We start from the raw sequence: 23088 nt of genomic DNA on the forward strand, positions 1-23088 counted from the left end.
GACAGCACTTAGACACAAGCACACACGCGCGAATAGGCTATAATATGTATTCTCATGCAGTCGCTGTAATCCCAGCCCCCATAGTGAGCTCCATGGTACAAAGTTAAAATGAGTAATCTGTTTCAGTTCAGTGAGTCATACCCACAGGAATCTGACAGCTGGTCCAGGCAAAACATATCCCCAAAAACTTTTTAATTGGGGGTCAATTGTTTTTTCAAGGAGAGAGGCGTAGAGAGATGGATGCAGGGGGAGGGTGGAGGTCTTCAACGCCACTTAAGAACTACGCGCACTTTTGGAGATGTTGGCATTTTCAGTAAAAGCGGAAATCTTATCGACTACTTGTCGGATTAACCTCCATTCAACTCCCACTCTCCATCCATGGACTATTTTTTACAGCCTCATTAATAAGATTTTAAATTCTAGTGTGTGTCCCAGAGTTTCCAAAGATACCAAATGACAAAAATTTTGAGAAAACTCAATAAAATTATGCAGGTACATACGCGTCTTTCAATTGTTGTTTCATTTTATTGTAATTTTATTATCATAATTTGATCTAAGTTTGCTATGTGTGTCATGGCAGAGAAAGAGTAGCTAAATAATATATGACGGATATATTTGTCATTTAAAGAAATAAAGTGTATAAAAGATTTGTCTTGAAAAGTGCATTTCACAGACGTGTCAGAGCTACACTGTACCACAAGGTGGCGACAAATGTTTTGTAACGGCAGCTGGTTTCACTTTGTTGTTACAATTTGATAAATCAGTGTAGCTGTTGAGTTGTTGTCCTGACTGACCGCCAGGGGGCGATGGAGGGATGAGGCGGGCTTTGTTAAACTACAACCAAAGTATCAGCTGACATCACTGTACATCCGTTACGTTCATACTTACTTCAAAATAAAAGAACAGACAATTGTAGACCAAGACAAATCCCAACACGGACATGCCCACACTGACAGTGGTTTCCAAACGCTTGATCTCTCCTGAACACACTTGAGGTTTTTCATTATTATTTGAGTGAGATGTGATGTTCACGGCTGATGTGATACACAGTTACTAGCTGTTTGATTATTGAACGAAAATGTGCCTGTTCTCTTTCAGTTTAATTAAAAAAATGTTGTAATATACACTCAGTTAACAGTTTATTAGGAACACCTTCCCAAAACTAATGCAGTTTAATACAAGTTTTTGTTGAAACTGTTCCTAATATAGAGACAACCCACTTTATATAGGACATGAATATTACTGAGGCCTATTTGAAATGATGACCTTTTATAAAAGTGATATAAAGCTTTATCTATATAAACACAAATATCTTCAGAAGTCTTTCTGAACCTGCTGAATATTCCATTGCTGCCATTTTCAAAAAGAATTGCTTCTATTTTGAAAATACAACAGAGGAGGTTGCTCTCCTTCGTCGCCTCAGTAAACATGACTGTTGTCACCAGGAGCTTCACCATCCTCCCACAACACAGCACAACACAATGGGGCTGTAATGTCAGCGACGGGCGAGATTAGAACATCCTCTCAACAGTACTGAATCTGTGTATGGATTTAATGATGATGAAAAAGAAGAAATTCAAGTTCAAGGTGGATTTTGAGCTGGACGAGCTCTCGTCGGTCCCATTTGTCAACGGTGTCCTTTTCTGTAAAGTCCGACTCCTGGACGGCGGGTTCTCCGAGGAGTCTTCTCGGTGAGGATGTTTGCTTTTATTAAATATTGAAAACAATAATAACTAACAGGACCTGTTTTCATTAACTCGCATGTTAAACTAATTCAGTAGCTGCAGCCTATTAAGCTGCGTTCATAGCTAACCATTTAGCAGGCTACACGATTAACCTAACGTTAACTAGCTAACGTGTGTCAGTTGCCTGCCACTGTAACTGTTCTAGCTGTTCAAATGCAACGTTACCCTCTAATCACAGCTAATTTATCTGAGTAAATGGTAAACTAAACGTTAGCATCGACTGGAGAAAACATATACATGTGACAAGTGGTGCTTAGAAATTTCCATTAATTAGTTGGCATTGTCTTTATGTTCACAGGCGACATCTGGTTGCATTTCATAGGCTAACTTCCTCGCTGGGTTGTGGAATTGATTGATTGACTTGTCACATAAGTGCCGTGAAGCTAAATATGACTCCTATATATCTTTTGCTGCTGCTTTAATCAATGTTCTATGTTATGTCCTGGGTTGCCTTTGTCCCCTACCTGGTCTTAAAATTATCATGTGAGTAGGTGGAATGAAGGCGTTGGACTCTTGCTTTGTCAACCTTGTATTGATAATGACTGATCAGCTGTTAGCTAATTCTCAGGAACAGTGCATAGCTTGTACACCCCTACAAGTCATTTACTGCAGGACAGTGCTCTCTCAAGTCATTTATGTCTCATAATTGGAAATATTTTCCTGTGTAAATTAATGGGCAGAATGTAGAGCTGTCATTATTTTCATGATCAAATAGTTGCCGATTTATATTTTCGATTAATTGTATTCTCTATAAAATGACAGTAAATAGTGGAAAATGCCCATTATAACCAAATGGCCACAGGCCAATTTGATATTGCCAAATGTCCTATTTTGTCTGAAGGAAGTGTCTAAAGTCATAAGTTACTCAGTTTACCATCATGTGTGAAAAAGAAAAGCATCAGATACTCATATTTTAGAGGCATGACACAACAAATATTTGACTGCTTAAAAACGAAATCTATCATTCGATCATCAAAATAGTTCTTAATGTTTCTGTCTATCTCCTAATAGATAAATCGGGTAATTTTTATAATCTGCTATTGCAACTGAACCTGTAAATCTGTTGCTGACACTATAAAGGTTTTTTAAAAGAAATTTTAAATAGTTGGCACCAAATTGTTTGGCCTGAAAGGAAATATCATATACCCATTATTCTGTGTCACCCTGGCGTCCACAGCAGTGTCATTATAATTTCATTATTGCTGTCAAGTTGAGAGAGGCAAAGACAGTCATCTCCTGTGTAACATGTTTAGGGCTTTCACTCATAAATTAGACTGGCTTCTAACTTTGGACAAAGGGACAAACATTGTTTTTGGAGGGAGGCTGTAGGGATTAGATGGCTTCACCCTGATTATATAACAAGCCTTCTGTTTGCTCTACAGTAAGTAGCTCTGATAAAATGGCTAAATAGAAAGGTTCAGTGTGTTGGACTCTCTGAATCAGGATGCATCTAAGGTCATGGAATTGTAGCCATTTTAATTTAGCTACAGTTTTCTTTCTATATTTCTTAACGTGCGAGCAGCTACTACAGCTAAATGAAATCAAGAAAGGCTATAAGAGGTCCTTTTAATCCCATAACCCAGACAGTGAAGTTCTGGCTCTAATTAAAACCTCCTGTTCTGCCTCTGTAGTGTTTTATACTCTAGCCCTTTGATGTTTTTATGTCTTAGCCTATAGATCTTACTCAAAAGAAGGTCACAAGAATGAGAGTTGTTAAATCACATATTTCTGCAGCAGTATGATTTGTTAGACCCCCAAACTAGATTTCCTCTGACGACTCTTTTGAGTCATCCCAACTGTGAGTGTAAGGGAAGTGGGGATTGTTGTTTCATGAGCCTTTTCTTCCCTTTGGTGTGGCTTGTCATCAGGACTGTGCTATTGTTTGAGCCCTTAACAAGTTTTCCTTCTTATATAAGTTTACTTCTTGGAAAATAGATATTTTTATGGACAAATTCAGGCTTGATGTTGTCATTGGAGCTACACACAGGAAAGCCTTGCATCAAATCCATGTCAAACAGATTTGTTTTCTCCGTAGCGATATGCTTATTAAAGTTTATGTCTGAAGTCTGACCGTAGCCACCCCTTAAAAGGAGAACAGCTGTAGTTTAACGAGATGTCAGACCCATGTAGAGAGATGAGAATTACAAACTCTGCTTGCGCTTAAAACCAGACTTACTCACGCTCACTAATAAGATTGTTGTACTGAGAAGTGCTGTGAGCTACAATACATGTAATCAAGCCAGAATTTCTGAAGCACACAGTGTCCAGCTGGCTGGGAGTTTCCTCTCTGACGCTGGGAGTTCACTCTCTGAAATTTATTCAGCCTCAGGGTGAAGTAAGCGTTTGCAAAACACCCGTCACGCATCTGCTGCTTTTTTATTTATAGTGAAGCAAGGATGTGGTGCGCAACGTAAGGTATATACAGTCGACCATAACCATCTGAACAGTAATCCCAACACCCTGTTAACTGCTTAAGCCTTATGTCATCAACACTCTTTACGCTAAAACATTTAGTGCATGTTCCCAGCAGTCTTTGGCTCTTTTTGTCACTGTTCCAGACGCAAACACTTGTCTTATTTTTTTTATTGTGGCAGAATTTTCAGTTATACTGTATTAGAGAGGAAAACCATCAGCTCTGCGTGTATTTAAATCCAGCAGAGTTGATCGAAATGAATGGCGTGTGGGCTGTCTTAACAGAAGGGAGTTGGTTAGGTGAGTGGGAGAGGAGACGATGCCAGTGAAAGCGAGGCCATCTGGGGTATCGTAATGCTGCCCACACACAGTCTTTCTCTTTCGCTTCATCTCATCCTTTCACTGAGAGCAGGCTACACCTCACAGTCATTTTAACTCGGAGGATGTGTATATCTCTGTTTCTCTCATGCTGCCATAAGCCACACCGCTACAACCTTTGGCTTCAACAGTTAAATGAATCAATAGGTGAAAACTGGATTGTAATTAATAAGTTCATTTATTAAGTGGCCAGAAGAATAGGGGGATAAGCCCATAAGCTTATATTGGCAGTTTGAATCCGTAGCCATAAGCAGGGAAGAGGTGTGAGGATGGTTAATCCAGTAGTCACTCAACCCAAGTAGTTTTCATTGTTATGTAATAGTGATTTTAATTTTTAAAATTAATGAAATGAAGTTCTATGTTTAGGGATGTGATCAGAGCTGCAAAAAACACGTGGCAAGGCAGGAAGTCGACGATCAAAGAATCTGCAACAAACATCCTTGTTAAAAATCATCTGAGCACAGTGTGTATGGTTGTGAATAGTGCTGCATGACTAGGGCTGGGTGCTGCTTCAAATTCCTTGATATTATTACAAATACAATACCCTTTGTTTTGGTACGGATACCAAATATTTTTTCAGTAACCAGCTTATAACATTTCTTTCCAAAAACATTTTTTTTCCATTTTATCTGATCAGAAAATGAGCAAACAAGATAACCAAATTGTTCAGATGTTCAGTACCAGCTTGGGATACTTTACAGTACCAATAATTTCCAGTGCTCTTTCTGTGGACATATTTCAGTCGGTACCAAAAATGTTTTGAGATTTGATACTCACGTGGGTTTTTGTTGTTTTTTTTTTGGCTTGTTTGTTTTTCATTGTGTTTTATAGCAATAAACATCCTTTCCCATGTGCAGATGGATGGATGATGGATTATGATTTGCGTCTGAGCCAAATAGTTAATCAGTGGTTAGAGTGTCATTTGTTCAAACCACAAAAAGAAATGAATCAGCTTTTCAGTGGCATGTTCTAAGAACTGAGCTCCATTGCTTTTACGCAAAGCTCTGTGTCTAAAGTGTCTAAAATCTAGGTGTAAAACTCTTTTCAGGTCCACAACATTCAACCCATGCTCAACATACGCATGGTAACCTGACCTTAGCTTGTGCTGAAAGAAGTGTTTGTGATTTCCTCTTACAGGGAGCCAGTGCAAGCCAACTGTGTTCGCTGGAGGAAGCGGTTCTCTTTCCCCTGCAAAATGAGTGCCAACGCAGGGACAGGTGTGCTGGACCCCTGTATGTGCCGTGTATCTGTCAGAAAGGTACAGTATTTGACTGCTGAGCACCACCATGACTTTAGATATATACATATATATATATAGATATGCTTAAGTGTTGTTGATCCATAATGTGATGCTTTGCATGTGCACAAACAGTAACAGGTTTAAGATGCAGCAGCCAGTTTTTTTACTGAGTGTGTTGGTGTATAAATGAAATTCTGGTATTAGTTATGTACAGTTTTATGTGACAAATTGAAATTTGAGAGTGAAATGTGAACTCTAAAGCTGCAGTTAGTGAGCACAGCACTCTGTAGAAAACAGACTCATCAATGTGAAATCTTTTGCCTCTCAGCCTTTTTCTACCCTTTAACCTTTAGCCTTAAAAATGAATGTGCCCTTTGCAGTCGAATCATGTCAGGTTACATAGCTTTTAAAGGGATAAATACAGCAGTATTGGTGAAATGCAGTTTGTGTATCCAGATTGTATCTGCAAGCTGGGGCCAAATGCTTAAAACTCAAAAAGATTTATTACTAAAACTGTGGGTACACAGAAAGATAGAAATATGCATGCACATTCTTTTTGTGAGATTTATGATGCCACATTTTGTAAATTTTAATCACTGAGGAACAGGGCACGTGCACAAGCCTCATTTCTTCTCGTACAGTCCTGCAGTTATCCATAAATGGATGTAGAAACACGGTTAATCATTGGTTTGTCCCCCATCAGAGCAGCTGTCATCACACACAACCGTTACACATGGCTGTGGCTATTTATAGTGCCCATACCATTCATTTATTATATATATCTGTAAACCACCATCACTGTAATATCTCAACTATCATTTTTAATAATAATATAATCAGGGAAATTTTCAAAACACAAACTTCTATTTTTATATATTTTTTTAAAATATATTTTTAAACATTTTGTGTGTGAAAAATGGCATATGCATGGTATTTGTGCGAAAGCCACAGTTTATATATCTCTTCAGTTTCATCTGTACGGAGCCAAAACATTTAACTTTCTTTTCCCACCCAAGTATTTTGGAATTTAGTTAAATCTCAAACACATTTGACGAGCAGATGGTGATCACTAATCTTTTTTTTCCCTCTAAATCATGCTTAAATGAAGCTTTGAGACTTGAGGATTTGAAACTTTTTTTGTGTGACACTTCAGTGTAAATGTTTATGCTTCTCCTCTCCAGGAGCTGAAGGGAGGGAAGGCATATGCAAAGGTAATATGCTGTCATACTTCTGTTATCCAACCTCCATGCCCTAACCCAACCTCCAGGTCCCCTACATTTACAGTAATCTTGCATATTGATGGAGATAGCCTTGTGAGCCCATAGCAAACAGATGGCCTTCACTGCCTGCAGGTTGGCTCATTATGTCATATATTTTCCCTTTCACTCTCTGAAAATAATTATTTACTGAGCTTACAAAACCTCCTCTTGTGAATATTAAACTTGCAGAACATTACCAGCTTGTCAGTGAAGAAAAAAAAAAAAGATTTTTAAGATGTGTTAATATTTTCCAGTTTCTCAAGTTTGTCTCATGTCAAGTACTGTCTTTTTATATTCAGAGATTGTCACATTGATGACTGGGCAAAAGATCAGTCTCCCAAGAGGAAACAAAGTTCACCCCTTGTCATTCTTTCTCCTTCAGCTTGGTTTTGCAGATCTGAATTTAGCAGAGTTTGCCGGCTCAGGGAATACAACCCGCAGATGTCTGCTGGAAGGCTACGATACCAAAAATACTCGTCAGGATAACTCCATTCTCAAGGTAACACTGCAGTAAAGCACCCTGATTTGACTTCTTCAGGAGGATCCCTTGCTGTTTTGAATACAAGCGTGGTATTTTTCTCAGCTGGGAACGACTTATTATTGCAAAAACATCTAGTATTGCTAAAAACAACAATGGCTGGATGCCCAGGTATTCCATTAGACTGTAGCCAGAGATAAACCATTGAAGAGGAGCTGTGTCATCTGCGGACACCTGGCCAATTCTGAAATGTGCCTTACCCCTGCCATTATCTGCTGCATTTCATAAAGAATTGTATCAACCACTAATGTGTGACAAAAGCCCTACTGACAACATCCAGGTGATCATTCTCCAGTTCTCCAGTTCTCTCTGTGACTTTTTGGATTTGATGCTTTTCCTTTTTTTATTCTTTGAACGAAGACTCTGTGCGAATGCAAACCTTGAATTCAAGTCAAACCTGAATCAATTAACATGTCTTTTTCTTGCCTTAGGTTATCATCAGTACACAGCTCATGTCAGGAGATCCCTGTTTTAAAACGTAAGTTAGAGAATCATTTTTTTCTGCTAAATCTGGTGTTGTCTGCAGTTGATACTGTTTTGGTTCAGTCAGGGTTGGTGCCAGCTGACTTGTAGTTCTATAAGCTGAAATTTCTGACCCTATATCTGTGATTGGATTTGAAATTTAAATAAATTACAAAAGTGTTTGGACTGAAAAGGCTGATGAATTAAGGACTACATATTTTTTTAATGCTCGTGCATGACAGCGAACTTTCCCAAATTTGGATATGTACGGTACCTTTGAGAAACCAAAACCAATCCACTGACTTTGACTGCACCACAGCTTAAGCCCATATCTGCTTTGTTCTCATAGAATGTAGTCTAAGCAGTGGGCCGTTGATTACTTTATCCTTCTCAGTCTGTAGGAATCCATTTTTTAAATGATTCATGAAATCTGCTGCTGACTGCGTTTGTCAGGGAGCTCTTCCAAGGGGGTGTGGTACCTAACAGCTGACTTGGGAAAGTTTCATGGGAATCTAACAATACAGCATTATGCAAGCCTAAGTAACTGTTAACTAATCAGATTTTTTACATCAAAAGCAATCAATGATTTCATTCTGCAAGTAATAGATTATAGATCAACTTGATCCTCTTGCAGAAATAAGGTTATAGTATGTATCAGTACAGGTAAATTCTGCTTTACGCAGGGGCAATTTTTGACCTGAAAATTATTCAGTAGCCTGTATGTTTATGCCAAAAGCTGCATCTTTTATTTTAGCCCTAGCTGAAATCTATTCTGAATGCTGATAGTTAATGACCTGAATGACCTTTCCCCTGATTTATGTAAATGTTTTCATACTTTCTAACCATTTCCCTGTTTTTATCTTTATCACTTAGCTTTGCTTTTTTGGGCTGTTTTAAATAACTGACCTATTGAAATACAAGAAAGAAAATAAAGCCTCATTGTCTTTCCTCTGTCCTCAGGCCTCCCTCCACAGCCACAGTGATAGGGATCCAGGGAGACGTAGAGAGCCTGCTGGAGGAGAGGAGGGGAGGAGACTCACAGAAAGGCTGTTCTGGTGAGACCAAACACGCCACATTACACTCCTCTGCCCTGCTTACTCATTTAGCCATTTGCTTTTCCAAACATTTACACGGACCTGCCAAAGCCTGCTTTAGCTGTGCCATTGCATGCTGAACCAATAGTTAGTTTTTAAGTTTTCTAAAAGATGAAGTAGTCACTCGCTTACTGTTTTCTGGTCCACTCTCCTTTGCTGCCTTAAATTCCTGCTGATCAGTGGTATAGATTTACACTGAAATGATACAGATTTATTCTTGCAAACTTACAGGAAACCTAAAATGCCTCTCCCAGCCACAGATTGTATGGAAATATCTTTTATCTTGATGTACATTTTGGATTGTGGCACAAGGCTGAAACAGAGTTTCATTTTGATGCGATCCCATCTGCACATTTGTGCGCTGTAGACAAACACAGAGTCAGCACACTGTACAGAAATCTCACTGTGCATGAGTAGATCTGCTCAATGTCAGTGCTTTTCTTTATTGTAACATCAGTTTCTATTCTCAGTACAGTTGCTCTGACTCAATTTTGAGATTAGTGGTTGTTACATTTCAGATCAGGGGAGGGTATAAGTTAGTGTAAGTAGTACCTGTTGATAGAATTTTCTGTTATATCTAATAAACCACTGCAGTTCAGAGTAAGTAAATGTACATTGCTTTTAAAATAAATTATAGCATAACCTCTGATTTACCTGACCCCTTGGCATATTCCACTCCATCCTTGTGTCCCTACAGAGACTGAAAGCACACTTCGCTGCTTTACATTATTAAAAGCTTTAGACATTCTCTTGAACATGATATCTCAGGCCATGAGGGAATTTCTTCAAATTTGAGACACACGTTGAACTGGACTCAGGGATGAACTGATTTGATTTTGGTGGTCAAAGGTCAAGGTCACTGTGACCTCACATCTATAGTGTCATGCTTTATCTCTCATCCACTGTTATGAAAATATGTCTCTTCCAGCTGTCCCTTTCTGCTACATTTGTCTCCCTTGTTTCACCCCCTCTCTCTTTTGCTCGTTGTGTGTGTTCATGTGTGAACACATGGCAGTGTTGAATGCTTGTTCCTCCTGGAAGCTTCAGAGTGTAGCGCAGCTCTTTCATGTATAATTTAAACTAGCTCTCTTATAGATTAACTACAATCTGCTCTGACCCTGTAGGCTCTTACATGGTTAAAAATAGGACTCTGTGCAAGTCTAGTGGGGGTTGTGTGTGTGTGCATGTGCACACCATGTTTATTTGTCTTTCCTATAAGCATAATCATGTTTTCGCAGTGCATGGTTGTGTTGTCTGTGAAGGTGTATTTTGCATGTGATTATTTCAAATGGGAGGTTTGGTCCATTATGAGAATTTATGGTATTTTATTTTGTAGATGGATTTTTGTTTTAGTAATTTCATGTCTCCTTGTCCTCAAAGACAAGCAGGAGTGGGACAAATAATCTAATGAGATATTTTGCCATATCACAGATGCATATGTCATTTTAACCTACACTCTTCCAAAAGTGGGTCAGAAATAAACCATATAACATTTTTCTTATTAATAAATGTTATCTTCATAATTTTGCACAAAATGATTATTTGAATCCGACATGAAATTAAAATGGAGGCACATGGGTTCGTACTGCAGCACGTGTTTTAAAAGGTTTATGAGATTATTTTTGCACAAGCAAAACTGACACTGTGTCCACATATTTGCCAGCTGTGGTCACTCACTCATTAGCTCAGAGAAGCCGAACTCAGGGAAAGTGTGTGGGAGGCAGAAAGGAGTTTTCCCTGTTGTTGCTGTTGTACTGCTGCTAGTTGACAGCAATAAGCTACATGTCAACAGCATACTGATAAGGTCGGCACTGTATAGATCACCATGTTGTCAACTTGTGGCAAAACAGAAACTGGGTTTATGTTTGTGGTTTCAATGGAAAGTCTTTTGGTCAGACCAGATCTCATTCATATTAACACCACAACAGTTTATCTGGGCCCAAAGTTTCTGGTTATGTCAGTGTGTTGGCACATATAATTGACATTTTACAAACCGAACATGTGGTGCAGGGTAATGTAATTTCATGTTTTTATTGAGTTGCTGTTTTTTGTTTGTTTCTTTGCTTGATGATAATCAGTCAGAAATGTTTCACTTTGATCGCTCTGTTTCCGGTTCCTGGTCTGAGCTGGCTTTCATACTTAGTTTCTTTCTGACTGTAAGAGGAAGCATAATAAAAGCTATGCGTGTAGCATTTTTACTCAAATGACCCTTACCCTTACTCAAATTTTTTTTTCAGCAGAAAAGACTTTTGTGGAGCTTTCAGGCCTCTTCTCAACTGCTGTTTGTGTTTTATGATGTTCTTTGTAATCCAGCAGAGAGTCGAGAAGGGAAGTGCCCGGTTGTTTCTGATGACTTGGGAGGCTGCGGCCACTCCCGAACCTCCAGCTATGCCAGCCAACAGTCCAAACTGTCAGGTAGGGACACCTCACGCCTAAAAATACAATTGTTGGCAGACATGAATGGCAGACAATCATAGAGACCAAAGCTGGCTTGGTGAGTGACAGACTTAAAACTAGTTGTTACCAGCTTCAGCTACATAACAGTAATCTTTTGCTTCCAATTATTTTTCACTGGAGAAAGTGTGTGTGTGTGTGTGTGAGGTCAATCCGAGAAAACCTTTTGACTAAGGAGGGGGGAAGTTATAAAATTATTTTCCAGTGACACTCCACCAGCGAAGTTCAGACCCGAGGCTCGGGTTTCCATTACAGGCAGATCAGATGACCGCAATAAAAGATCACAGGAAGTGGAGAGATGCACTGTGAACAGCTTTAATGGCCCTCTTTAGTCTGAATTTGAAAATGTATTTCCTGCCACATGTGACTCTTGATAGATTTACTTGAACCTCGTATTAGTATGAGTAAAGCTGCTCTTCTGTAATGTAATGAACTGATGCCGAGATCTCTTTTGCTTTAAATGGATTGCTGCAGACATGAACAGCACGTGAGTGTGTGGGTGTCACTGTAACTCTGCTGAACTGCTAAATCATTAAACACACTGCAAGTTGCAACTCAGGTCTACAAGACAGCAAAATGGGTTTTACCAGAAAAACTAAAACTGTATAATACTTAATAAGAATCACTGATTATAGATTCATGAATTCATATTTTAATTCTGTTGTTTAGGCAGAAAAACTTAATCTTCTTCTACATTTGACTTCCATTAGTAAAGCAATAATTGGATTTTTATGAGCATATGATAGCAAATTTAACCTCTTTCATTAATGTTTAAATGCAGATTGGATCACTGCTGCCATTACTACATAAATGTGTAATATTATGAATGTATCTCAGTAGCAGGTAGCTGCAGTCTCTTGAATTGCACATTACATCTTTGTAGGATCTCACAGGGCATACAGTTACGTAACATTACTGACAATCTGTGTTTAATCTGAAAATGTCAGGGCAGAGAGCATATTATTTAAGAACCTTTACTGAATAGTTTTAAAATCATTGCCCATCTCTAACAGGCTACAGCACAGGTCACTCCCGCTCCTCCAGCATGTCAGAGTTCAGCCACCGAAGAAACCATTCGGTTGGCAGCGCCTCAACGGGCATAGGCAGCATCCCAGAACCCAGTGAGGACCGAGACAGGGAGTCCAGACCCTGTCCTTCACTGCCTGAATACCCAGTCCCCACAGCCACCTCTAGCAACTCCCAAGGCACACCAGTACGGAGTGCCTCCTCCTGTGAACGACTCAACAGGTGAGTCTTCAGGTAGTTTGGCAAGTAAATGAGCACAAGGAAATGTAATTCACGAAAAGTAAGTACAGATATAATCGTTGTCATAGTCCTATTTAATGAAGAGAAAGCAGTCATCAAGTCAAATATAACACCTTTTTATTGTGGATAATGAGTACAAAGTAGAGTGGCAGTCATTGTAGGAAGTTAAACTGTCACCTGAGACCAGTGTTAGAGTTCAGGAAGCAGCTGTCATGCAGTAAAATGCTGTGAGGCAGAGAAGCGGAAGAGTACTTGTGGTTTCATTATGTGGTGTCAATAGCGGCTGTTGTTATGTATAAAAACTAACTGTGTTTGGAAGCAGAACATTAGCAGAGCAGCAGATTCAGCGCTCACAGTCTGTCTATACATGAGGTGCTAAGGCACAGTATTGAGTTCTAGGTCTTTTAATATTTTTTAAGTGTTCAGAGCCCAATACACAGTCACTGTAGTTACATGAGTAAATGCAGGAAAGTAGACCTGGAGCATAGAAATACGGTTTGGGTTGGATTTATGGGTGTATAGCATGATTAAAACATTACGCAGCCTGTGTGCACAGCTGGATTTATTTAAGTAGGAGCAAGTGTGTGGCACCAAAAACATGTTTGATGACAATGAGTCGACGAAAATCATTTCCAGCTCAAGAAACAAACAGAATTTCAGTCTGCAGTGGAAAAATGATTCTCCTGTATCTTCCTGTCAGACACCCAGTGAAACAAGACTCCATGGAGTCTCAGCTAAAGAGAATGGACGACACACGGGTGGATGCTGACGATGTTGTGGAGAAGATTCTTCAGAGTCAAGACTTCACGCCCAGCCTACAAGACTCCAACACTGAAGGTAAAACATACACACTAAGAAACACTAGGTGTTTCAGAATTCCCACGTCTGTAGATTGGTTTCTTTGGCTTTTCTATGCAATATGTTTTACTATTTTAAATGGGTGAAATCTCATTTCATTGTAGAACTGTCTGAATTGCATTGATTAACAGAATATTAGTTCATGAGATAATTACTAGAGATGGATCAGTAATGAAAATATTATTGTTTAAGAGCACAGCTAGTTTGCATAACACAGTAACTAACCTGACAGTATTCTGGCTGAGTCTGTGGAGTTTGAGGGTTTTTTTTTTCTTTCTAAGGTCTCATCCTGCTCAAAGCTAGGAAAAGAAAGCTGCTGTCAATACATGATTATTTTTAGATTGCCTCGCAACTGGCTGCTCCTGATGACAAGCATTATACTGCAGGACGCTGGTGATCACTGTACTGATTGAATGTTACTACAACTGTGTCTGTCTCAGAGGAAGGCTTGCGTCTGTTTGTTGGGCCAGGGGGAAGTACAGCCCTTGGAAGCCATCACCTTCCCACCAGGTAAGCCTTGCAAGCTTTGAGATATTCACTTGATTGAAGCCATAGTACATGATTTGTTCCTCTCAGTTGAAATTGGTGTACATGGTGGACATGTCATCAGTAGCAGATGCAGTCATAATTGATGAGTCTCACTTTGTGTGGTACTCTAGAGCAACAACGGCTGCTGTTCAGTACAACGTTTTTTTTAAGCTTTAGTTTGAATAACTTTTTGTGGACCAAGATTATTTCCCTGCCAGTGTAATACCTGAAAACAGAGCTGATATGTGTTGTCTGGATTAGAGTGAGAATGGGACATTTTCTCTGTAGCATTAGCTTTAGTTAATGTGGATCTATAATATATACTTTCATTAAGGAACAAGTCTGGTATTATGCAAAATATTTCTTGTCAACAAATCCCATAAAAATATCACAATCAAAAACACATTACATCTGTTTAATACATTCTGGCTTACCTGTTTGCAATTCTCATCCCCAAGCACACTGCTTTCTACTGAAAATGTAACCATACGTAATAAAAATACACCAATTAATTTCTTAACACAGGTAGACACTGTAGCTTTTGGCAAACGTCGCTCAAACGGAAGTAAATAGTGTTAATAATAAGAATATTTGGGGTCACACATGTTTATGTCACCCATTGGAGAAGTGTGGCTCTGTGATATGTTTTTAATAGTTTTTTCTTGGACAACTAAGGAGCATTATGGCAGTGGTTCTCAACCTTTTAAAGTTATTGCCCGTATATATATGTCACATAAACACATGCACTGTATGCTGGCAAGTAGATTAATGCTTTTTGGTGTTTAAATGTTTTGGTATGTCATTAAGCCCCACAGCTAAGCGAGAGGGCGTTTGTGCTGTGAAATGGTGAAATGAGTTTGGCTAAATTCATGGGTGCATGTGTAGGTGCAGCGTCGTCCATAGTACTGAAACAACGTGGAGGAGATCGAATAGAACGCATCACTTAGTTTGGTTTCTCTGCCTGTTTGCTTTTTTGTAGTTGTAAACACGACTGTCAACCCTCAAAATGTTTTCTAAGGCAAATTATATCACTGGTATAGGAGATGTAATGTAAAAACCATTCCACAGTCTAAAATGGGTTATTTTATGTTAAACATTTAATTTTTTTTCTCCACAACCATCTGGTAACCCCCGAAAATTATCTTGCAAGTCCCTTGGGGATTGGAACGTCCAGTTTGAGAACCACTGCTCTGTGGCAAAGAGCAATGAGCTACAGTAAACTGGGCTTTAGACAGGCAGACAATACTTGTTTTAGTAGGATCGATTCATTGCTGGTTTTGCTTCTTTTTTTGGGGATTTGTTGACAACAACAAAAAGAGAGACTATCACCAGACTTATTCCTTAAACAGTACTCTGGTTTAAGAAATATTTTAACAACAAAGGAAGAAAGAATACCATGCATTATAAATCCTTGACTATCCTTACATATGATGGATATCTCTTCTTGTCCTACTAGGGTTGGTGCTGGGGCGTACGAACAGGTGGTGATAAAGCGTTAGGCCTGCAGACTAGCAGCCTATTAGTGATGGACTGACACTGCTTACATCCAAAACTTGGAAACAAGGCTGTGTCCATTTCAATCTGCATCCTTACAGCTCATTACCATTCCGTGTTCCTATTTACCTATTTACTGCTTGACACAGTAGCTTCCTGACAGAGTTTTAACAGCTAGAGGTGGACAGTCAGCATCTCAATGTAAGCACACACACAACTGTGAATTAAGGAAAATTAAACAGACCAGATTGTTCTAAACATTTTACATTTATGTAACAGAAGGTTAACTTAGCCACCCAGTATCCAATCCCGACTCATTATAAACTGTTAGGTACTTGAAGATTAACCTCTAATTCACCTCTAATGGGGAGCAGGTGTGTGTGTGTGCATCATCAAAATGAAGGGAAATCTACTCTGACAGGAGTATGCCATGAGTTTTCAATACATTCCTTTTGTCTGTGTGATTGTTTTAGACTTTCTTCTCAAATAGGACTATTTAATATTCGCCTATAAGCTGCAGTTGTTGGCACTCTAACAACCGTTGGTGTTTTGAAGGTGAGAATATTTTACTACAAAGACGAGGCGTCAGATGCAAGCTATTAGATGTGTGAATGTGGACTGTGTGTGTGTGTGTGTTGCGTGTGTGTGTCGGGTATGTGGTAAGACTACTTTCATTAGTAGTAACAGTTATCTTGGATAAGCGGGGGGATTTGTGATCTCTTGTAAGAAATGCTATGTTGGTGCTTTGAAAGAGAAAATTGGAGCATACAACAATTTGCTGTCTTTGTAATCATAGAGGTCGCTGTTCTTATCTGCAGAGGATCGTTTTAAAAATTAAAACATACAGTATTAATCTGCCCTACAAAGGTTAAAAATTCAGTTGAGACCCAAATCTGACCTGTGAAATGTGCTCTGTTGTATAAACAAATACTGTAGAATTTGTTGTCAAAACAGGTTTGAAAATGTGCGGTTATTACAAATTGGAGCTGAAAACTGAATTCTGGATGTGGACTGCTCCCCAGGTTGCAGTAATTACACTTCGGTTTGCACAGACAGTCTACTTGAAGCTAAAGCAATACAGCTACATATATGAAAGCTAGCTGAAGCCATTCCTAGCTTTACCTTAAACTAAAACTAAATCCAGTTTTTCCCTTAGCTGTTATCTGTTAACGATTAGTGAATTAAGATCTTGGTTATTCAGTTTCTTACTTCACAAACTAAAAGAGCCAGAAACAACAGAGAAGTGAAAAGCTAAGTTTTTTCATGACTTCACTCTTTCTGGAAGTTATCGCTCTCTGCCTTTGTAGGGTAGAACGGAACAGGGGCTCCTATGATAAATATGCTATAAATTAGATATATAAGGGGCATATATCTAATTCCCAGTGTTTCAGTTGCAAATCTGTTGTATACCTACGCTTTGCAACACTTTTAAAAACACCTCGAAGCTCGCCTGTTGAACAGGAAACTTAGATCAGTGAACAAATCAAAGATCCTGTGATGCATCAACAATTTCATTAATGTGCAACTGTTGTATACTGTAGTATACAGCAGAGTGAAGGACTAGTTTAAGTAATCCACTGCCATGAACAAACTATTAAACAGCACCTGTATTTTAAAAGACCCAGAGTAATACAGAAGCTTTGTGTGTGTATTTGTCCAAGCATCATATCAACCGTTGGTTCAAAACAATCAGGTACATTGATGATTAATGCTATAGACAGAAATCTAACTGCAATATAAATCTGCTGAGAATTCTGAAACCCTGATAATGTCACACATGTAGACTGTTTGCATTTGTAGCTTAATAGGGGAGTAAGTGCGCAATTTGATAGACTGAGAGCAAATTAGACAAAGTACACGACACACTGATATTACCTGGGACCTTGTCAGGCCTATGCATAAAGTGTAATGACAAATTAGACACATTATAACTAGTGAACAGACTGTACAGTATCTGTAATCTTCTGTCTCCTGTTATAACCTTTAGCAGAGGTGGGATACTTCCTCTTCTAGATTAACTATAAACATGTTATATAAATATCTGCACAAGCGTCAGTGTATGGTGTTTTAACTATACGTCAGTGTTCTGTTTTTAACGTTTGTGTGTTCTGCATGATTAAGATGTCCTTTTGTTAGCTTGCAGAACAACTTGACACATCATCTTTTTCCTGATTTGATATTGTGCCATCTTTTAATCTCAATATATCCACACTGAAGGAACAATTTCGTTCACCTATTTAGCACGTAGGAAAATGTTTTTGTTCTCATTACTTATTGTTACAAGCAGATATCTGCACAAACATCAGTGTATAACTGTAAATCAGTGTTTTCATTCTGTGTTTTTTTATGTCCAGCATGGTTTAAATGTCCTGTGATTACATCTATAGGATGTTGTTTTTGAATCTGTCATTGCTGATATTGTGCCATATTTTTGCTAAATACTTTATTGCTTAGGGAAAAAGCATTCGCACTACAAAGTTAAGCCAGTGTTAAATCTATGAACTATGGCTACCAAATAACTATTGTAGTGGGGGTTTTTTTTTGTCTTTTTGGATAAAAATCACTTGTTTTACCTGTGTGACACAGGTATGTTCATCTTGGTACCTAACATGTTGTTACAAACATGGTTGCTTCTTCTCTTCTGTGAAGCTGTTGTCTATATAAAACTGTAAAATGTATTCTCATGTAAAGTGATGTTCTGCGCTGTTCTGACACTGTCCAGTGTTTCCTGTTACAGACTCATACTTTCGACCAACATTTGCTTCCTTAACAAGTGTACTGGATGCTTCAAATGTGTACCTTGCACTGATTAAAACTGTTTAAAAGCCTCAACATGAACAGATCTCCTTTCAGCTTGTGGATAATTCACAGTTTTATTGTGATTTGTGCATTTAAAAAAGTGCCTTTCAGTCTGTATGCTCACATTTTAGAGGCCAATAGATTCTCTGTTTTCAGTGACATTTTCTTCCATAATCAAAACACAAAGGTGCAGTCCAAACAAACCACAAACACTGTCTGACAGTGCAAGTTGCGTACTTCTAATTTCCCTTGTTCCCTTTCCCTTTTTATATCTGAACTTGTCCTGAAAACAAAGCTGCGTCCTCCAGATCAAACATTTGCCTCCCAGTCCTCCCCTTGTTCAGTAGTGTGGGAGCACTGTCCGGCCTCTGCGTACCCACTGTCCTCTAACTCGTCAGGGTCCTCCTTCTCTTCAAGGTCTAAGAACACAAATGAATGGCCAGTGTTACAACCACAGAATGATTCAGTTATCAAATTCACATGTTGAGCAGAAGAGCAGGAAAACACAGCTGTGAAATCAGCTGATGATGTTGTTTTTATAAGTACCAAACAACTGTGCAGTGAAAATGGTGACATCCTGTGGATAAACCTTAGTACTGCATATTATACGGAAGGATTTCAGTTGTTTACATTCAGTGTTACTAACCCCAAAACTATGTGTGTATCATTGAGGTCTAATAAACATGTAAAGTGCATTTCGGTCCTCATAAATATTTGTAATATTTTTTTCCAAGTATTTTAAATCCAGTGTTGTTTTACAAGTTTGCAGTTGTCCTCCCTGTCTTTGATAGTCAGCTGCTGCATATCTTGGCATTTTACCGCCACCTGTAGATGAGTGAATAGTGTGCCAACACTGGTAGGACTGGTAGGAAATATATACAGTGCCTATAAAAAGTATTAACCCTTTGACTGTCTTCCCCTTTTTTTGCTTTTATAAATAGAATCATGTTCAACATAATTTGGCTTTTTTGACAAGAATTTACAAAAAAAACATTTCTACAAACTAATTAATTAAAAATCTATAATGTCAAATAAGTGATTGGATTAATTATTCACCCTGAATGACCTAATTCAACAGAGGTGCAGCCAATTGGTGCTAGGAGTCTCACAATTAGTGAAATGGAGTGTCTCAAGTGATTGTAGTATAAAGACACCTTTGTCTGGAAGGTCCAGTCACTGGTTAATCAGTATTCCACTTTATACCACTAGAGGAGCAACTTTATAAATAAGTCTCATATTTTACAGAATACATTCTTCCCCTTATAATATATTACTGTTGACATTTTACACATTTAATAAAGATAAACAAAACTGATCAAATAGCAACTGTACCTTGTTCCTGGTAATTTACTAGCACAGCAGTGCCATCCTGGCTCAGTTTAACTTCAGGGTCATCCATCAACAGACGTCTGAGATTACTGAGACTTCCACTCAGGGAACTGACTTTGGGACAGCAGGACCACAGCACATCCAGAGGTACAGACACACACCTGCCAGTGCAAATCAAAGGCAATAAAATGAAAGTGGTTACTAGCTGGAGGATATGGCCACGTCTCGCTTTAATACCATCTTAATATTAAGAATAAAACTTGTAGGATAACTTTGATGCCACACATTCAGATAAATAAATATGAAAGCCACAAAACATCACAGAAACGTGTACAAATATTGAAATTTAACAATATAAAAATCTGTGAGGAAACACACCTGTGCAATGTGCAACAATCTTCTTGCCTTTGCCCATTTGTCCCAAATACTTCATCCTCTTCTTCCTGATCCTCTGACACACCTTTCCCACGCTGCTCCACAAGATTTCTCATCCCTGCCTCACACACTATGAGTGTGAGATTTCATTTATTTGAAAAAAAATATCTATTATATATGTGCACAATTAACCCAGTTTATCTAAAACACCTATAATAAACAGTTTGGCAATACAAACACACCAGTGTCTTGGAAAAACTCTGTAGGAATTGAGAGCTGCTGTTGGATATTCACCTGTCTGCTTCTCCTTCATCTCCACGTGTCGCTCTGACAGACATTCCTCTCCTCCTCCCTCAGTCTGACACAGTCTATGAGCGCCAGTCTTCTCCTCCATCCATCTTCTCTTCAGTTTTTCTGCCCAAAACAACACCTCGCTCACCAGAACCCTCCGCAAGATGTTGTGGTCACGCAAGCTGGGATAGTTTACACTGTACAGCTGATACAGAGACACATCAAAGACACAGATCAAATCATCAGAGCTTTGAACCTGGACACATGGATAATCAGAGAAACTCTGATTGACTGTTTATGATATGATATTCATCATGTTTGTGCCATCCCAAAGCCTACAGTGATAAATATAAAAGTTTTCTCAAGCTACTGACACCGCTGCTGATCAACTCCAGGGGGGTCAGTAACAGGCAAAAAAACATCTGACTTAAAAACATATTTTTCTTGTTTATTTAGCTCTATTAATAAAACTGTCAACAAAACAGTTTGATATTATATTTTGGAATGATCATAACATGATTTGGAACATATTAAGCATCTCTATTCCTTTTTTGGAAGGTTTAACAAACAGTGGAATGACTGTATTACTCAAACAACCAACTTGATGTCGATGGATATGAGAAGCAAACATCTGAGAACTAATAATCTTCAAATTAATCAGACTCGCCAGAACGTATGGAGAAACATCCTCTGCATCGTCACAAAGCAACATATTGCAGCCATCTCTCCCCCCGAGCCGACGAAACACCCCAATCTGAGAGCAGAAGCCGACTCTCTCCTGCTGGCCTGACGGTGCCTGACCAACACCAGTGAACTCCACCTCATATCCAAACTCCAAACACACCTTCAGAGCCCTGAGGGGGGACACAGTTTTAACAAAACTCAGTTCAAATCATCTCTGTTCAGTAAGAGAGATTTAACAACACTGATGGGTTTTTGGTTTAGTTCATTCATTAACATTCCCTGTCACTACCATCTTCATTAACCCTCTCCGCATCAGCAACCAAATGAAAATGGATCTTTAAAAACAGCGTACTGTACCAGGATCTGAACTCTGCTCTGGTCCACTCAAACTTGTGATCCCTGTGCCTGAAACCTGCCAGTCCAGGGAGAAGGGGGTTGAACTCTGAGTTTGGGGTGCTGACGATAACTGCCACGGGGGTCATGTAACCAAACACCACCTCAGAGAAACGCTCCACATCAGCAAGAGTGAGGTGCTCTATGCTGCAGGCAACCAGGGAGGAGACATGGTGATAAATAATGGCAGAGAGGGACAGACAGCAAAAGAAAGATGAAATCAACACGGAGAGAAAGTGAGACAGAGAGAGGAAAATATATAGAAGAAAATAGAAGAAACACAATGATATTAACACTGACAGACAGCAGACTGTTAGTGCTTTAAGACAATGAGTCTTAACATCATATGAACAGCCACTTACAGCTCTATACTGGTCACCAGATCAAATCCTCTGAGGCAGGCGTCTTTCTGTGTGACTGAGCCCTGGTACAGCTCAATGCGCAGCTGATTGTAGCTGGGCTGCAGATAGTCAGTTGATATAGGAGCTAATCCATGCCTGAACAGAGGATACAAGCATTTTGCATATAACTGTAAGGTAAACTGCATAGTTTTTGCAACACAATACTTTAAACTTTGATTTTTCTATTTTATTTAACTTTGCATCCATCTAAGACTGCAAAAACGTCTGTTTGCCATTATCAATTAATCTGTCAATTTTCTTTTATTAATCAATTATTTATTTAGTCTTTAAAATGCCAGGTTGTAAAAAGTGCTACATAATATGCATCTGCCATGCCACGAAATACTGCATTGATATCAGAGAAGGAAAACTATTTCTAAACTATTTCAGTCATAAATAATAACGTATTTAGTCACATATGTAATTTATAAATAATATATACATCTTTTTCTTGACTTTGGTCCCGTCGATGTCCACTCCAACCAGAAGGTCAATTTCACGGTGAAACCTGAGCTTTTTGAGGAGGCTGCACTCACTACAACCCAAGTCCACCACCTGAGTGGGACAAGGACAAACGGTGTGATAAAGTTAATCCACCGCAGGTATAAACTTGTTACTACAGGGACCGAAATGTTTAAGATTATCGCAGCTAACGTTAGCTCTGAGACAAACTGGCGCGGTGAAAAAGTTAGCCGCGGTGATTAGCTTTTCGTTCCCTCAAACAGCCGTTAACTTGTTTAAAATAAGTCTGTTTCTCATTGAGACGTTAGCTACCTTTTTGGGTTTGTTTCTCTTCACAAAATCGATGACAAACTGATGTCTCTGCCTATGAAGCGGCGGGGTGAACATCTGTGCCATCCTCGCGTTACATTCAGCTAACGTCCGTAGCTCCGCCGGCCTTCAGAGGGCGCTGTGTGCTTCTTTTTTAGTCTGAAAGCGACGACAATGGTAGCGAGCAGTGTTGGGAACTAAAGACAGGTGAGTGTTTGTTTTTGCCACCACTTTTGTATTGAGAGTGTTTAAGTCACATGTGGCTTTAGGGATGGCGGTCTGTTGGTCCACCGCTTTGGTACAGAGTGAAATTCTCT

General features: G+C 39.0%; 2 protein-coding genes across 3 annotated transcripts; one reads left to right on the forward strand and one right to left on the reverse strand.

Moving 5' to 3' along the window:
* The first annotated feature begins 1454 nt into the window (after positions 1-1454).
* Positions 1455-18556, forward strand: fam102bb (family with sequence similarity 102 member Bb). Of its 2 annotated transcripts, none has more exons than XM_041040641.1 (11): positions 1455-1691; positions 5673-5793; positions 6957-6986; positions 7417-7533; positions 8004-8050; positions 8995-9089; positions 11442-11543; positions 12596-12830; positions 13549-13685; positions 14147-14216; positions 15691-18556. In XM_041040641.1, the coding sequence occupies exons 1-11, from the start codon at positions 1546-1548 to the stop codon at positions 15731-15733; spliced, it is 1143 nt and encodes a 380-aa protein (XP_040896575.1). In that variant the 5' UTR covers positions 1455-1545; the 3' UTR covers positions 15734-18556. The 2 variants fall into 2 exon arrangements, with proteins under 2 accessions (XP_040896575.1, XP_040896576.1); XM_041040642.1 differs by having other exon boundaries at positions 11445-11543.
* Positions 18557-18836: 280 nt separating this feature from the next.
* On the reverse strand, positions 18837-22858 carry henmt1 (HEN methyltransferase 1). The gene is made up of 9 exons (XM_041040640.1): positions 22775-22858; positions 22443-22555; positions 21962-22096; positions 21564-21746; positions 21190-21376; positions 20526-20727; positions 20235-20361; positions 19860-20017; positions 18837-18946 (listed from the first exon to the last, which is right to left on the reverse strand). Exons 1-9 carry the CDS (start codon positions 22856-22858, stop codon positions 18837-18839), a joined length of 1299 nt encoding a protein of 432 aa, XP_040896574.1.
* Positions 22859-23088: the final 230 nt, after the last annotated feature.

The sequence above is a fragment of the Toxotes jaculatrix genome, chromosome 6 (assembly GCF_017976425.1).
Source record: "Toxotes jaculatrix isolate fToxJac2 chromosome 6, fToxJac2.pri, whole genome shotgun sequence".
Taxonomy (NCBI): Eukaryota; Metazoa; Chordata; class Actinopteri; family Toxotidae; genus Toxotes; species Toxotes jaculatrix.